The sequence below is a fragment of the Hyalella azteca genome, unplaced genomic scaffold, assembly GCF_000764305.2.
Source record: "Hyalella azteca isolate HAZT.00-mixed unplaced genomic scaffold, Hazt_2.0.2 contig4241, whole genome shotgun sequence".
Lineage (NCBI taxonomy): Eukaryota > Metazoa > Arthropoda > Malacostraca > Amphipoda > Hyalellidae > Hyalella > Hyalella azteca.
Window position 1 is genome coordinate 45089 of NW_025934462.1, and position 18469 is coordinate 63557.

The 18469-nt window shown below is 38.6% G+C and overlaps 1 protein-coding gene across 1 annotated transcript; it reads right to left on the bottom strand.

Moving 5' to 3' along the window:
• Nucleotides 1-275: 275 nt before the first annotated feature.
• Nucleotides 276-17383, bottom strand: LOC108664536. The gene is made up of 5 exons (XM_018151138.2): nucleotides 17131-17383; nucleotides 4736-6215; nucleotides 4437-4628; nucleotides 1840-3903; nucleotides 276-1644 (listed from the first exon to the last, which is right to left on the bottom strand). Exons 1-5 carry the CDS (start codon nucleotides 17134-17136, stop codon nucleotides 1232-1234), a joined length of 4155 nt encoding a protein of 1384 aa, XP_018006627.1. The 5' UTR covers nucleotides 17137-17383; the 3' UTR covers nucleotides 276-1231.
• Nucleotides 17384-18469: the final 1086 nt, after the last annotated feature.

Sequence of the window (18469 nt, forward strand, 5' to 3'; positions counted from 1 at the left end):
GTTATCATATACTGAATTCGCTGCTGAATATATAGGGCTTATGTAGCACCTGTGTGCCTGACTTAAGTTCTTTTTATTTCTTTATTGCCTCAGCCTGTTGGGTATGCACGAATATTCATTTTGGAATCACTCCTGTAAGTTTGGTAAGAATTTTCCTATTATATTTAGGGCAGTTGACGCTCAATTAATATTCTTTAAAATTTCATTATTAAATCAAGAATTATGATAATTAGCAGAACATAACTCCAATAACTCTTAGACCGAGAGTTATGATTCACAAAATCTGGCGACCATCTGGAAAATATACAATCATATGCAAATATTCAGCAGGATTAGTAATGCTACTTTGCTTTGTAAATGAGAATATTACGGTCTCGAGCGACTCTTGGGAGAGTTGTAGTGATGCTACTCTATATTCATGAAGTCCTAAGAACTTATTGTGACTTTGAATTGCGGGGAGTAATGCAACTTTATTTTTTATAAAATTATATTGAACGATTGCCTGTAATAACAACCGTCATTGTCTCGCCAGGATTGATAGCATTGCAAAAATATTAACATTTCAACACCTATTTTCTTCGACAGATGGAATTCGTACCTATTAGTAATCCTTATAATTGATCTGTCATTGATAGGGAAGGAGCATTAGGTAAGATTAGTTTAATAAATTCTTTCTGCGTTAAATAAATGAGAATAAAAATTGGACCACGATTCGGAAAGCTTGAAAATGGCTAAAATATTTAACTCTTGCCTTCCACGTACTTGTAACAGTTCATGTGAAGAGTAAACTAATTATCACAAAATTTTATTGAATAGATCTAGCCCTCTGGAACTCCAGCCTTCATTTATTTACACTGTAGCACTCTAGTCTAAATATATACAGGAAACTGGAGCTTCAAGTGTACGCTGAAGAAGCCTCATGTCTTTTACGACGTAGGTATTTAAGGGTTTAAGTTTTATATTATTATCTCTAACAATTATTCAGCATTTTATATATGAATATTGAATGCAGAAGCGTGCAAACAACAAAGAATTTGATATAACAGGCGACCTTATTGCATTGAGGAATATGATTCATGATGAATTTTTTCTGCAATTTAGACTTCTTTTTCGAGTAAATCAATGGCCAATTCTCATAAATTACATCCAAGGAAATCCTTCCAAGAGCACTAATTTCTTTTAAGAAATCAAAAGAACTGTACAATATTATTCGCAAATAGTGATAATTTTTCTATTCATCATCGTCTTCGTGCAAGACATCAGCTTCGTCATCTTCCAGCTCATCTTCTTGCACCACGTTGTCTTGGTCACCACGAGGCTCTACTTCGTCATCAGCGTAGTCTTCACTCTCTTCGACCGGCTTTGGGTCGACGACTTCTTCTTCAGTCGATGACGCCGCTTGTGGTTCTTCTTGCCTGTCCAAAACCTCGTCGTAGTCATTGTAATCGAAGTCTTTATCTCCGTCCAGTACATCCTTCACGGCGTACGCAGGAACACTCATCGACTCGCCGGTCTGCATGACATCTTCCTCGGCTGCACTCCGGGCCACTAGGTTATGTCTTACTCGGATGGGTACCGTGTTGCTGGGTTCCAATGAAGCCCTGCCCAGCAGTGGAGTCTGTCCCCGCCCAACCAACTTCAGAGCTGTGGATGAGACAACAAAAAGTTATAGCTGACGAATTAATGTATTTTTTACATTGAACCAATGCTAGGTATAAAATCACATGAAACAAATGTAGAGCCATTAATTTCAAGAATTTACAAATTTACTGAGCCAAAGAACATTTTCTCCGCTGATAAGAACAGTTATTGCACCATTTACAAAATTAGTTTACTTACTTCGATCAGATTTCATTGGGATCCATACATCAAGCGGTTCTCCGTTGATCCCAAACTGCAAGTTTTTCAGCAGAGATACATGGCTTTCAGCCATTTTGCTGTGCGAGGTTTTGAGGAGCATTTGGTGAGGAAGAGGTTGGGAGATCGCTTCTAATGATATGTCATTGTGGGTCTTGGGCTCCAAGTCTTCTCGGACGTTGTACACATGGGAGCTTGAAGCCGTAGGTTGTCGGTGGAAAAAAGAATTGTGTTGCCGCGTTGATTCGTCAAATGGTTTTGGCAATGATTTTGGCTCAGTAAACGACTTTGGACCAAAAGTATTCTTATATACAGTAAAATTTGGTTTGATGGTAGGAGGATAGGTTTGACTATTGTGATGTGAGTGGTAGTTAGAGTTCTTGTGTACGTGAGCTTGTATTTTTTGACTCGGGGCAGTTTGTGGATGATTTAGATTAAAATTAGTATGTGTTTTGAAGGGGCTGTGTCGTGCGTTCCGTCCAGGAACTGATAGGCTAGATGGAAGCTGCAAACGAGCGGGAGGAGACGTTGTTGGTAGCCTTGAATTCAATGTAAGTTCATGTCGTTGTTGAGGGTATCGTGGCTGATGATTTTGCGGAAGTATCACACTATAATTTGGGGACAAAGGTGCTCCTGAAGGCCGCATGGTATTCTGTGTGAATTTTATTTTTTCTCTCAACTTATGACCTCCTGCATTAAGCTGACTGGTCCTAATAAATGGGGACCGATGAGGAGGAGGAATGATGACGTTACTGTCTCTTGATTCTTGATGATCAAAATTATCTGGTATTCTGTTTATTTTATTTCGGTTGTTGGCAATTGGTCGAGGCTTTAAATTGGACCTTGATTTTGTTCTTTTGGGAGGAGGCATCATGAAACCATTGAGTCGAATATTGCCTTGATTTCTAGGTCGCGGTATTCTGAAATTATCTTGAGTATTTGGACCTCGTGGAAGCCGACCAACACTTGCACGAGGATTCCGAGGAAGAGGTCTGAGACGAGCCGGCCTCGCATTGGAAGGTTTCACATGTATAATACTGTTCGTAATATCTTGATGTCTGTTTCCATTGAAAGGATCTCTGTGGAATACGTTAGAATATTTGTGAAAATTTGTGGGATGATTGAAGGTTATAGTATCGTCTTTTCCGTCTTCCACGAGAACAGCTTTGAAGTGGGTGCGTGTGTTCGGTATTTGTTTCGAGTTGCCGGCCTGTGAACGAAGTACCATGTTTGGCTCTGGGAACGAAGCTGTTTGGACTTTTTTCTGATGCGTGATGAATGCAGGTTCAACGGGGCTATGAGATACTTGATGATGAAGGTCTTCTCTTCCTCCTACTGGATATTGACGGTGTTTAGTCTGTTGGAATGATTCTGCTGAAAGGGTTGCTGTTCGTAACGGGGTGGCTTTGGGGAGACTGGGTTCTTGTATAAAATTCTCCGTCTTTGTGAGACTCAAAGAATTTGGATGACTATTAATACTAGTTTGGTCACTGTGAGAATACTGCTGGATGAAAGGATTTCCGATATCGTTATTATACTGTGGACTGTAGTCAAAAGGTAAATCTGAAACTCTAGTGTTCTTGGGACTTTGAGATTTTACCCGAGGCACAGTTGCAGGAGGAGCAAAGGTCGTCGTCGTCTTGGCAAGAGAAGCAGGGGTTCGGAAAAACAAATCATGATCGTGAATTTTGTAATCAGCCCCAAGTTTATTGTGGGTCAGATCAGCAAGAGCTATAGCACTCTTGCTGGACCTTATAGAATTTGGATGATCATTCAGGGAAAGTGGGTTAAAAGGTTCTGAATTTTTTTCTGGTAGCAACAAGTGTCCTACGTCTCCCATGTACGAGTTTTGGAATGATACAGCAGTCGGAAAAGATTTATCACTTTGTGATGTCTGAGCATTGAATGTACTTTCGGTCACTCCGTGCATTTTCAGGAAATGATCGAAGGTTGAAAATATTGCGGGTCGATGGCTACTGGAAGCGTGGAAATCAATGCTGGGTGTGGGTGACTTTAACTTTTCTCCATTGACGCCCGATGATTCCCCTGAAAACGTGGATTCAATTTAACATTATAGCTGTAAAATAGGTTCAATTTCCGGCGAACTTTGTTCGCTGGAACTAGATTTCCATTTATCTAGCCTGATTAATATCACTATGTAGCAGCTGCCTTTGGCTCAACTTGGCAACCTCAAAAAGTGAATGAAATAATCTAGAGGAGATATAGTTCTCTATTATCCATTTTACTGACATCAGAACCTAAAAAAACTCATTATTTCCCTCGATTATTGCCCTCAATAACAATTCAGACACGGCTAAGATACAGAACTGCACACATGCAACGGGCTCTATTTTAAGTTTTCCTGTAATTAAAATCTCGTATTCAATTGAGAAACGAGAATGATAGATATTTCGATCTTTCTGAACCACAAATGTAGCCAATAATCATAATAATTCGATCTTACTGAATAATGATAAAAAATATCACAAAAGTTTCTGCTAAGAGCTCTCTGTATCGTGCTTATCTAACATGTCATGCGAAAAGTTAATCGATAAATTCCTATAGTGTCGCACACCGACCGCTTTGCTCCACGGCAGGTCTTCGTTTGTGCCAGCCTGTGGCAGCGCTGGCGCTGCTTACGTCGTTCCTGTAGAGACTTTCTGAGGCTCGAATATTTCCTCGCGAATGTCCTGAATCTGCAGGCGGAGGAGTTGTGCTTCTGGTGAACAGACTTGTTGTTACTTCCCTGAACGGCTGCAGTTGCACTTTTTCTGGAAGAAAAGGTCCATTAGACGATATTATTATCTGTTAAGTGATTTATCAATTTAAAGGAAACTTTAGCACATTCAAATGTGCATGAAAATATTAATATGCTTGCCTTTGGATCCATTTTCGTTCTGCTTGATTATGTCCCTCGTTGACTCCAGGATGTGAGTCTTCACTGCTCCATAATTCGGACCGCAATCAGAATCTTTGTCGATCGTGCCACACTCGTTTCTATCGTAATCTTCTTGATTTAGTATGATTTCATGAGGGCTGAGTTTCATAATGAAGTTAGATACCGTTTTTGGATACCGAAGCGGCTGGCGCGTGTCTCCAGAGGCTGGAAAACTTGGCCCGACTGATAAAGCGGTATTGCGTAAGCGTGACGCAGGATGTATGTTTGTTTTTGAAGTTGAGGTAGAAACTTTGCTAACTGTGGGTTGAGGAATGGTTGGGTGATTTGTTACAGTGAGACTGTTCACGTTTTGATTACTTGAAACTTTAGTCGGAATTGCTACAGTTACTATAGGAACTTCCGGCGCTATCACTTGATTCCGCTGGGAAGAAGTTTGCGGTCTTCTCGTGATTCGCCCCTCGCGAATTTTCGATTGGAATTCTGAAAAAATGTCTTCGAATTTCACTGGACCTGATGCAGGGACAAATTCATCGACTGGACCTTTAAGTTTCATTGTCAAGGAATCTATTGGAGATGCCTTAATAATTTCCACCGGTTCAGTGTTGAATTCCAGTGTCGATAAAGTTGTGCTGATACTGATTGGTATTTGAGTTGCTTCAAGAAAATTACTTGGTGTTGTTGAGCTGGTAGTCATCCTTGATCTGAGTCTCAATCCTCTAGAATGCGTCGTGGAGCTTGGGGACCGTTCTTTACCTCTGTGTTTAGCGTAAAATGTCCCGTTTCCTCTACGCTGGCTATCTGATCGCAACCGCTGGTAAGGCTGTAATTTTTCTTGCTGCTCACCAGCCTGCTCATCTTCTTTGGCGGAGGTAGTGGATGAACCTCTCCCTCGCGACCGCATTGCAGCAGCAGGCTTTGTTGGCGCGGATGCATCCACAGCTCCGTCGTTGGATTGCCCAGCCTGTTTCTGCTGGCGTTGACGCAAACGTTCCCTCATTCGTTGACGGAATGCTTGAGAACTTACCCGTCTCTTGTGAGGCCCAGAATCGTCGTTATTTATGACTGAATCTGATCTTTCCAGAGAAGGAGGCCACGAATTTCTTTCAATATCAACTTGAGTTTGGTCTTCCGATGCCTGATGATCGGAATCACTCAACATTTCGATGTCGTCTTCATGTATCTGGGGTTTGAAATTAACAGGAGGAGCGACGATGGAAGTCAATGGACCTTCGTCATATGTCAGTTGGGAGAGTGAGTCTAAACCGTTGGACTCTCTGCTCTTATACCGAGTCGAGTATGGTCTTGACTTCAAACTTTTGCTGAAATTTTCAAATTTAATGAACTCGATAGGCAGCTCCGGCTTGGCGCTCGGCTGGACATCAGCGATGACTTTTTGTCCAAAGTCTGTCGATGCGCCCGACAGCGACCAACTCACCACCATCATCACCAACGCACACGCCTGCAACGTGAGAAATATTTTTAGTAAAATAAAGCATACAAGGCAGCTTGAGTTGAAATTGCATTAATATTGTGACCAAAAAAATTTTATTCTTGGCCGGAAAAAATTAAGCAGTACACTATTATCTTCAGTGATCTGGATCAGTAAATTTTAGAAAAGATAAATATCAATAATATAAATAAAAATGAATTTCTTTATTTGCCGATGATCATGAGCGTTTCATCAGCCGTCACATTTTCATTTCGAGTCCACGAGTCACGTTCTGTAATTAAAATAAATGAAATGCGGTTTAATAAAAGCAACCACTGTTAGTACACATTATCACTGAAGGAACGCACTATTTTTCAGCACGCCTCAGACAAACGAGCGGCAGAATTGAGTACTCGGTGGATGTACAGGAAATGCTTCACTCTCGCTTCGTGCTCGGAGTGGAACGCGTCAAAAAGAGAGCTTTGAGTGCCGGTGCATTGCAACCTCTCACTCGCCACGCCCGCTCCTACATGGATATCTTGCTTACCTTCTGTCGTTAAAATAAACGTGTCGTTTCTACAATAACCGTCTGCACCCGAACATTCCTAAACCTGGACGTGCCTCGAACATTGCTCGAAACATGCTTAATGGTCGACAGTAAAAGCGAGTCACGTGCATGTTGCATCTCTTGATAAGAGAACTTTCAAGTAGTGCTGAAAAGTGACCAGATGATGCCATACTTTTGCGCTGTTTGACAACGAACTTTGTTCCTAGTGCGGCAACTGTACTAAACGCCCTGCTAGTCGCCTTATAGTTGGTGTACAACTAAACACCCTCATATCCCAACTGATATGTTGACTACTGACATGAATAGCCACGGTTAATAATAAATGTTGACGTACAAATGATAGAATATGCAAAGAACAAATATCCCTTCTAATTTTATTAATCTATTCAATAGTGAACATAAATTTTACGCATTCATAAAACTTTCCATGCCTTCACATGCGATTTATATTGCTTGCATTGAATTACGAAAAGTAAAAGAAACTAGTAACTACAAAAAAAATCAAAATTTATTTAATTTTTGCCGCAGCGTTGGTCGAGAAACTGTCAACGGCTGCGTCACGCACGAGCTATGAAATTTTGCTACACGATGCACTGCAGTTCGTCGCTTTCTCTCTCTACACGCATTTGTTTCTGTGTTGAAATCCAAGCGTATGAAGCTTTAGCTCATTAGTAGGACTTTTGTTTAGGTGCAATGATCCTATTATAAACTTATTATGAAGGATCCAGTTTTTCGAGACAAGTGTAGAGGAAAATTAGTTGCTCAAACATGCATACCTCGCAATGAAATAATCTTAAAATTGAAAACTTGAATCTGAATAATCAAGCAACGCATTTTTGAATTAGCACACGTGTTATTTTTTTCAGCAGTCATAAAAATAGGGATTGATCTATTTAGCGCCTAGGGTTAAGGCACAGGCCATATAGCTTTTCTACGCCTATATTAAGCGCCCCGCTCAATGCCCTCGATAAACTCTATTGTGTTCGAAGGCCGTAAACACTCATAATCAGCACTGATTGCCGGAAGAAAATAATCTAATAGTTTCCCTAGTGTTTGTCGTCTGAATGTAGACACTGAAACAGGTCACGGTGGTTCATTTTTTCCAACGTAAATATTTTTAGAAAATTTGTTCATAATATGTAGCACAAACTGGCTTCTTGGTGGGAGGTGGACAGAGCATTGATTCAAAGCTTCGTTGGAATTTATTTTCTATGTGCGAAATTTTTAACCTTGTAATTGTTTATTTGTTTTTAATTAAGTAGATTTTTAACCTAGTGGCTACTACTTTTACTGAAATAGATTTTTCGGTTTTCTTTCGGCCTTGAACAAGAATTTACAAACATAGTTAACATTTATCTATGGGTAAGAATAAATAAATACTTTTCATACGTACACTGGAGGTGAAAATATAATAATCGCATCTATTCGTTTGTATTTTTCGTCTTAACACAAGAACGCGGCAGTTTTAGTGTGGTCTGTAGCTTGATTTAACTTGGGATGTAACTTTTCTTGTGCAGCGCAGCATTGCAGAGTTAGAGAGCGATGCACCAACATCCGCAAAAATGAGGAACGCAAGTTAAATCAGAGCCAGGCTGGGTTTTGGGGTCAATCGTTCTCTTCGGTGAATTTTTGGAGCGCTAGTATTCCTGAATGCTAGTGTTGTACCTCCGAAAAGCCTGGCAGACAAGCAAAACATCTCGGAGGAGAGGCATTTTTTTCAAGATGTCTTACTAGATTTAGATCAGTTCTGGGTCAGTGGAGCGATAGATTTAATGTACATTGAACCCGTAAGAAAAGGGAACGCCGTGATTTGATCAACGATACACTAGAGAAAACTAAGGGATTGTCGATGCACATTGTTAAAAACTAAAGGATTGTCTAAAGTATTGTTTTAGAAATACTCATAAATTTTAAAGCACTTTTGAGCACAAATATTTTCAATTATACCGATAAGTGACACAACAACTTGCCCTAATGTATTTAAGTCCTCAACATTTGAATCAAGTAGATAAATTTAATTGAATGCTGACGGCCCGTTGATAAACGATTTCTAAATATAGATTGAAGAGTTCTAAGAAATAAATAGGTTCCTACAGTCCTGCCACGAGCTTTGCTGATCATTTGGATACTAATGCAATTCGATTTTTCGATCGCATTTTCTTACTTCTGTGAGGCAGGAATTCCTACTAAAATTGTAAAAGATTATTTTGCTTCTAATACCTATATATACGTTGCATAAAATTAATTTAAAAGTTCTCGACCTTTAAATTATTTCATCACGGACTATTCAAAAAGAGCCTCAAAAAAAATCAGAAACTTTAAAATCCCAGATTTGACCTCATTGTGCGAATAAGAAAGTGAAATGCTTTCCACAAATGTATTCTATGGAGACTGAACGAGCTTTACTTCAAATTGGCGGTAACAGAGAAGAAAGTTTTGGAAGACATGCTCGCACTTACATCGACTTTCTCCCGCGAGTTCGATAAAGAACGTATCTACGAGTGCAGAACTAGCGAGCAGATCGTTGCGGCGAATCGTGAGGAAGGCCGAGTCGCGGTCATCGAGATATGGTCACTGTTCGCTGCTCACTTCAACCATATCATGCCGGAGGACCAAGATTCATTTATAAATATGGTACTGGTTTTGTACTACTAATCAATCTATATTAGTTTTAAACCGTACATTTGATTTCAGAGTTAATCTTGCATGAATTCACAGTTTTAGAAGGGCGATTTTTGAATTACAATAAAGTTGACTATACTTCAATACGGAATTATCGAACTTAGCGCACTGATGCAAGGGACACATAAGTGCGCATATGAATGTCATAGTTCCGGCCTGACAGGATAAGAGTCTTGCCTCATACAGATTAAATATAGTGTCTAAACCATTTCTTAACATCCCAGGCTATAATTTAACCTCTATTTTCCCATAGATAATTTACATTTTTTCGGTTTGTAGTTGTCTGACAATGATAATCTATAAAGCCATTATAAAAATTTACTGAATTCATATCACTATAACCTCTCTGTTAACAAATGGCGCATTTGGTTATACTTCTTGGCCACATATATTGCACTCCTCTAGTTTTCATTGTTGTGTTCATGATGCAAAACGCCGGGTGCAGCGTGACAGTCATTGCTGTTTGTCACGCAGCCACGCCATCAGGAATCCACTGTCTCTGAGTATAAACATCAGTAAAAGCATCTTGACAGACATCACTACAGCATCATTTCAAACATCACTACAAGCATCGCGACAAGTACACACTGAATATCTCTGATGACGAGCTGCGATGAGTACACTTTTTCTGCGCCCGGCCAAGCAAGACATTTTTTTTAAAAAAGGCCTCCCACACTCACCATTCCAAGCAGACATTGTCGGCCTGTTGATATTGCGCACGGTATCACTAACTGGAGTTCATCTCTTCAAAGAAAACAAACTACGTTAACTTGAATATTTTTGTCATTTATATTGATATGTTATTTATAATTGAACATGGTTCAATTTTTATTTAACTGAAAATGGTTAAATTAAATGAAAATACACACACACTCGGAGAAAAATCATAAAAATATATAGAGTGGGTGTCAATGGCAAATATTCGCAATCATGACATTCATTCTACATTGTTCTAAGTTCAATTATAATTATCATCATGCAACTTAATCATTGAAGTTATGAAGGTAAGATTAGTTTTAATAGGTCCAAAAAATGAAAAACGACGTGCGGAGATTTTATACGAACAAATATTGCCAATGTTATTGAATTTTTCCATTTCACGCCGCGGTAGCCAATCAGTGTACACCGCAGAAATTGCTGACATAAATTCGGATAGCAGATTTAGGGGAATTGCCAATCCTCATTTTCTAAATCATTTCCACTTCCGGTTGCTGGTTCAAGTTTTCGGTGTCTCTGAAAAAAGTTCTGATGAAGCTGAGAATTGAATGTCGCCTGCACAGCAGAGAAGCAGCTACAATATAAGAATACGTCTGTGCGGTCACCATTGAGCGCTTCTCGATCGAGCGCCATCTGAGTCAAACTTCCAAGTCAAAATTATCAAGATTAGTGTCAGTTCAAAATTAGATTGTCTATTAAATTGAATTTCAATAATTCAATACCAATTTGTTAACATTTTTGGATTTTATAACTATTCTGTAGTCCTTTATTCAGCAAATATCCAGAGTTGGCAGATAACCTGATGGGTCAAGACGTTGAACTCAAGCATGTGTTCATTATCAAGCTTTAGATGATTACCTGTAGAAGTTTCATGTATGTGTTCTCGCAAAGTGTTATTGTCGGATGCACTTCCGTAACTAAGGAATCGTTGTTCACTAAAATAACAAACAACAGTCAGACACTATTTATTATAAAATTTTACTCGTAGAAAGCAATAAAGTAATGAAAATTTTTGTACATTAGTTCATCGTCTTGAAAGTTACATTGAAAACATTGAAAAATATCGCATCTTGTTCGTTACTATTACTATACAGCTACTGTTTTCACCGTACTATCTCATAAGTGTAATGCGAGTAAATCATTCGATGGATTCATATAACGTGACCAGCTTTCTTGCAAGTGAAACTGCTCTTCCATCAGGCCTGAAAATGGAGTTGTCTGTGAACAATAAAAGCGTGCACTGAACACACATGCACTTCACAATCTTCCTTCTTATTTTTTGCACCGGGAATGCAAGACGGATACTTTTTTGCTGATCAACAACGACGAACGTAAACAGCTCGCTTGATGAGATCGAGCTCTCACTTCTCTTATGCTTCACTGATCGAGAAATTCCTCGTCCATGTGTTTTATTTCTTCGAGAACTCATGCTTGTTTACTTCTTAACCAATCGCTTCCGCAGTTGCTTGTAGTTTTCCAATTTCCACATTGCAGATGAATTGAAAATCGGTTGACAATATATACGACTCAGTCATAGAAGTCATTATGCGAGTCTCATAAGTTGCTAAATATACAGCAAAGTCATCACTTGCGAGACCTCAATGGATCGTTTGCTAAAGAATCGAGGCTACGGAGAACTATAAGGTAGTTATAGATCGTGATCTAAATATGAACAAGATTCTCTGTGAGAAGTAAAACGTGTGACTTATAGAATCTCAGGCTTTCTTTGCTCAAGAACTACATCTTCGTGATCGATGAGGCAGATTGACATATGTATAGAAGGAGTGGATCAATGAATTTAATATTAAAAAGTCTCGTGATTCAAATATTATTAGCATTTAAATAGAGCTTTTGATTGCAAGTTTACATCGTTATAAAGCTTCAGCTAGGTCTGCAATAACAACATTCTTAAGAGAAGAATTCATGTAAACTCCGAAGTTACGTCGGTAGAAAACTTGCGTTTTCCGTTTTTTTTTCATGGAAAGAAAGATAGTTTATTGTTAAATAATTTAAATGCTAGAGATAATGATTAACTATCGATACTCGTCGCACAGCCCAATAAGAAAACCAATCATTCAGACTGCTGGTGTCTTCGGAGAATGATATGTTAAGACGTATAAAAGTACTCGTATCATTAAAATATTAGATGTATTTAGGTGCTATATACAGTGGGGGGAAATAAATATTCGTACACTTGAAAAATCGTATTTTAATGTATGTAAGTACACAAACTGAACAGGAGAAGTGATTTATATTATGTATAGACTGTCTCTTATACACATCTAGATGTGTATNCAGAGAGATTCATGATGACCTGTCTCTTATACACATCTAGATGTGTATAAGAGACAGGGGGAGGGTTGCTCAGTGCCCGGGGTGCAACAGGGTGCTGTCGGTCGCCAATATGGCGAGGCACCAGAGGGCGTGCCTGGTGTGGGACCCTGGGGGGGGGGGGAAAGTCCCTGACGGGGATCGACGGCCCGAAAATGGAAATGGAAAAATGGAAATGGATGATGATCATGTTATACCTTCTTTTCGCCAATAAGAAAATATACTTTTATTTCAATTTTATATTCATTTGATGCATTACTTGCATGATCAATCATGCACGAAAAATTTATTGTTACAATCATTGTTATTATAATATTATATGTTTAATCAACAATTGTGCTAAAGATGCTGAAGCGACTACCGTGACTGAACACTTCACTTTTCAACGTAATTACGATGCAATTGTGCTAATTTCTTTCTCGAACAAATTGATTACAGAACGCATTCTATTTTAATTTCTATCTGCAAGACCGGCAGTTCTCGTTGGAAATTATAGAGTGATTGATATGGTTGCACGTACGGACTTGGGAGAGCAACCCGGCAGCGGCGGCGACGCGCGAGGTCCGCAGCGGAGGAAGCCTCGCGCTCCGGCATTTCATTTCCAAAGTGATAGGATTGTTGTGATGGACGTGTTGGTTTAATGTAATAAAGCACCGGACTTTTGGCTGGTCACGAAACATTAATTGAACTTTCACCGTGCAATCTGCAATCTCAAGAAGAAACATAAGAGTCTTCACGCGCACGTTTAAGATGCGGAAGAATGGGCTTGATGGTCTGGATATTGAAGACGACTGTATTGATAATTAAGTTATTCGTTTAGAAAGGTTAGCGCTTAAATAGGTTTACTGAGCGATGTTTATATAACGCCATAAATATCGTCTAAAAAGCTTTTATTTTAATGATGTCAACAGCATTTCTAATAAATCCCACTAAAATGACGATGAACAAATAAATCGTGTAAGTACGTAAAATAAATCAATTATTTCAGATCCCCTGAAACCGTATGCTGATATGGAACATGAAAATCTCGTACACATTATAGTATTAATCCCTCGGTAATCTGAGGCTATATATTGGCGACAGAAAATAAAGAAAGCAACATGTAGGCAAGGTCAATGTCTCCTAGGCATAGCGACTACTGCAGCCGTAAAGCTTGTATGAATATCGCCATATTATTTTCATGGTTCCTGATAGAGCAGATATTGCAGCCGCGGTCACGATCGCACTGGTTCTGCCACAACACGTTTAGAAAGCCCTCAAATTCTTCATAATGCATCACGCTAGATATTGTTTGGGGTGAGAAAGTTTTACTACTCACAACAAACCATCTAATTCTTATATACATTTTGTGTGGAGGCCAATGCAAGTCTGCAGGAATTGAGAAAAGCATATGAAAGTCAATGGAACGTGGCTTGGAATGTTAATGTGACATTCATGCGCAACCTTCTACGTCTGCAGAAAGAAACCGGTGATTTATTTTCTCTGTTATTTTAATTGAGCATTAATTGGCATGAATTTGGTAGAATTTTTAACTGTATGTTCTAGGTTCTGCTGTAAAAATTTCATTTGAAGGAGAATTAATCTAAAAATTCAGATCATGGAAATAATCATGACCATTAATTTTTATTAATTTTTAATTTCGGTTTTAAAATTTATGTTGATTGCTGACTTCGTATTCAATGGGTTACAGACTCAGAATTATGAATTAATAATGATTACAGACATCAAATTAATGTTGATTACGGACTTCAGTACATGGAATTGAATGTAAAGCGACAAGTGTGATGCACGCAGCCAAGTGCACATAGAAAAGTGTAACGGGATGCTAAAAATAAAACATCGGCCTAGCGCCGCCTTCCGTCGTGTGTCTTCACCCGCCTATATAGCGCTGTACAAACTCTATTTAGTGAACTTGAATGAGCAACACTCAAGCTTCAGTGGTTAGTGCAAGGAATGTAAATGCTCTGGCTCTTTGAAAAATCGTCTTATCGATCAAACAACGTTTTTCGAGCTGGAACGTCTCCAATTAACGTTCTGAGCATTAACGCTGTTAGTGTTATGCGAGGTTATAACGCTTGGAGTTGCCTAGACGTTGCGCTGATCTCATGCATTGGCTCCTCTCATTGCCAAGCCAGCGATCATGGCGTATATTTAATTTGTTTCTTTCGCATTCATCTACTTATGCTTGCTCTCTTGGCCGACATAGTTATGCACATGATGGACTGCATTCTATCTATAATCTATAATTATCTAATCTATAATTAAGAATTGAAGCTTTCCTACTTCAATTCCTACTGTTATCATTCATGCTGCTCGGATTCTCTTACTTCTTTACAATCAAAATTACGAAGAGAATAAGTTTCATTAATAATTAGACAATTTTGGGGTACTACCATTGAGAGGCATTCAGGAAAATAATTCGTCAAGTATTAAAAATGAGGAATAAATATGTATTACAAGAAAATTTAACGTATATATATCGTCAGAGAGGAACCGGCGTCACTATAAAAGAAAATTCATCTTTCAAATTGAATGATTACTTGAATTATCATATAACCAACGAATTATCATCAGTTAACGGTAAGTGAATATGTAATATATTCTTATGAATGACGTGCGTTCCGGCGACTGCAACGCCGGGCTGGTAGTTATCTCAGTTCTCGGTCTGCAGTGCACGAGCTAGCTGCTTTTCACAGCAAAAATGTAATCGAAAGTTTGCTGTTGATAAGTTCAACTGACTTATCTGCATTTTTTTCATTTTATATTATTAATCACAAAACGAACTTTCAGTCGCCTTGTAATGAAAATATTATTAGGATTTAATAGTCACGAATTTTGCGGATTAGAAATAACGAAAACGAATTACGATTAACTGATTTATCATCAGTTTACACTAGTATTTGCTTCATGCAGTTACAGCTGAAGTTACTATAACAGTTACTATAACAGTTAATATAACAGTTATATGATGCTACTATAATGCACGTCAAACCGGTGTCGTTACCAGATTTTTGTAGCGGCGATATATACGATAAAGAAGTAACTTCGTATTCGTATTACTATAAAAGTTACTATCACGGCCTGCTGTTCGCAGCCGCGCTACTCTCATGTGATCGTTTTTGCTTGGCGACATGTTATCACAACAAACGTTGTGCCCAGAGAGATTCATGATGGCCGTTAACGCAACAAACGTTGCGTCGAAAGAGATGCATGATGACCGTTATCACAACNCTATAACAGTTACTATAACTGTAAAAAACGCTTTCCGTTTTTGAGTTTGGGTTGCCGTAAGTCCGCGTTCAGGTTTTAGGATAACCACGGTTTCAACAACAAATTTCCTTTTTATTGAATGAAAAATTGTATCTGTAAGAACAAACACAAATATATTAACCCTATAAACTTCAATGTATGCTTAAAATATTCAAATATAACAAATAATCATCAAAACTATAAACAAGTAAAAAGAAAGCATAACTCAACGCACCGAAATATTGTGGGCAGTTTCGACGCGGGCTACGAACAACTGATCTGACACGAAACTATTTGATACGTCGTCGACTAGCTTTTACACTCTAAAGGTCGGATAAACAAGTAAATCATAGGAGCGCATAAAAATTAATTATTATTATTAAAAATTAATTATTATTAATTATTAAAAACTAAGCTAACAAAAGGTTCGCTGAAATATTTACAATAACAGTTATATGATGTTACTATAATGCACGTCAGACCGGTGTCGTTACCAGACTTGGGTGGCGGCGATATATACGATAAAGAAGTAACTTCGTATACGTATTACTATAAAAGTTACTATCACGGCCTGCTGTTCGCAGCCGCGCTACTCTCGTGTGATCGTTTTTGCTTGGCGACATGTTATCACAACAAACGTTGTGCCCAGAGAGATTCATGATGACCGTTATCACAACAAACGTTGTGCCCAGAGAGATTCATGATGACCGGTAATGCAACAAACGTTGCGTCGAAAGAGATGCATGGATCGCGTTCAGCGAAAAAAAGCGTTGCGCTGAGGGAGATGCAAGGATCATGTTTAACGCAACAATAAATTGCGTTGAGAGACTGCATGGATCACGTTCAATGAAAAAAAACGTTGCGTCGAAACAAAAGCACGGACCATGTTAAAAAAAAAGTTGCACTGAGGGAGATGCATGTTTCACGTTTAACGCAACAAACGTTGCGCCGAAAAAAATGCATTGAATGAAAGAAACGTTGCGGCGAAAGTGATGCTTAGATCACGTTTAGCGCATCAAATTTTGCACTTTGAGAGATGTTCGGATGACGTTTAACATCTGAAATGCTGGTTTAGAAACCGTACAAGATATCGAATCATTTTATTATTTGCAATGTGATGATATTTGTTTTAATACAATAAATAATGGCATAATTCTTCAATAGGTTACCCTACTGGTACTAGTGAACATTGGGTCACCAATATTTACATCAATACCGGGCCAATGTATTAGTTTGTTAGAATTCATGCCTAAGGAACATGGTAGACGCTAGTCTTTTTCTATATGTAAATTTAATATAGTTTCTTACTGATAATTTTTGCATTTCATAATTACATTAGTAATTTTTTGTAAAATGGATGAGTATGGAATTCAACAACTGCATAACATTACCACTCACCTGCATGATGGGCAATACTTCTAGTTAGTTTCGAGGAAGCGAAGAAAACCCTATTTCAGTCGCGCTTCAGCAATAAATATTATTTTATAATCTTGGACGTGGAGTTCCCAATCCCAAATTTTCAAGTGACACTTTTAAGGACGTGCAAAGACACGCCGACCTCACGTCATTGCACGAGTTATTCAGTTTTCAGTGACCTAGAAATACGACACTCAGTATCAGCGATTCGACTGAATTGCTGTGCACTCTTACGCACGCTTTGCGCGACTGTGAAATGCGGCGATGAGACCGGCTTTATATCGGAGCTGCAACTGCGGATACGGCGTCACGTTGCAGAAGTTTCAGTTGTTTTAGAGCGCACGTCAGACCGGCGTCGTTAGCAGACTTGGGTGGCGGCGATACGTACGATGGAGATTGGATTCCTGAAATTCTTGTTTTGATGTTTATATGCACTTGGTCAGACATCTGAATGCTTATTTTCGTGAGAAAATCGTTCCTTGTCGCATAAGAAGTTCAAACAGCAGCGCCACAACATCGATCAAAGAATTTTAATGTCGAAAGAATTAAATATATATCTTTAGAATGAAACTTTCCCAGCTGAAGGATTTAAAAAAATACCGTGGCATGGATTATGTTTGTGTGAACGTAATATCTTAGAGCCTTGGTGATGCGAATGTTTTGCAGTTATTTTCTTCCATTTGATATGTTGTGTTGGAAATTTTTCCCACCATTGATATTATTTGCAGTTCTTCGTAAAATTTGTTAGCTTGATGTTGTTTTTTGTTTGTGTTGTATTCAGTTTTTTTTTGCAGTTTAAGTAGGTAGCAAGTATCGGCTAGGATCAGCATTCCTTTATCAGCTCCCATATTATAAAGTCATCCGATCTCGTACCGTTCTTTATCTCAAATCTGCATAAATTCTCAGTTATTCATTTCAACTCTCAAGTATACAGCGACTTCAGCTGGAGAAGCATCGGGAGATTCAGAAGTTCTAAACGTCTTCCTGGCTGCTTTTTCCCTATCTTTTTGTTGGCGTGAATGTTTTTTTTTTCATATTACTTATTTACGCTCTGTATTCAAGTTTTTCTACGGTGCTCTGGGCAATTCAACGATCAATTATTAATACATCAAATTTCGAACCAAGTGAAAGAGGTCTCTGCTATATATAGGCCGAGGAACTTGTTTCTTTAGCTGTGACCTGCGTTTCAATATCTTTATCTCAAATTTCCAACGTCAAGCCTCCAACTGTCCTTTTCTATTTTCCAACTGGAGTACATTCCTTCATCTGATTTCCTCTATTTTTCATATTATGCCTCCTAACTGCATTAAACACTGAGATG

What these genes read in the sequence shown, in the direction of transcription:
- LOC108664536 (XM_018151138.2), bottom strand. An exon ending in GAACGAAAATGGATCCAAAG is followed by an intron (nt 4,629 to 4,735) that starts GCAAGCATATTA and finishes CTTTTCTTCCAG; the next exon opens with AAAAAGTGCAACTGCAGCCG. An exon ending in ACCTGCCGTGGAGCAAAGCG is followed by an intron (nt 3,904 to 4,436) that starts GTCGGTGTGCGA and finishes CCACGTTTTCAG; the next exon opens with GGGAATCATCGGGCGTCAAT.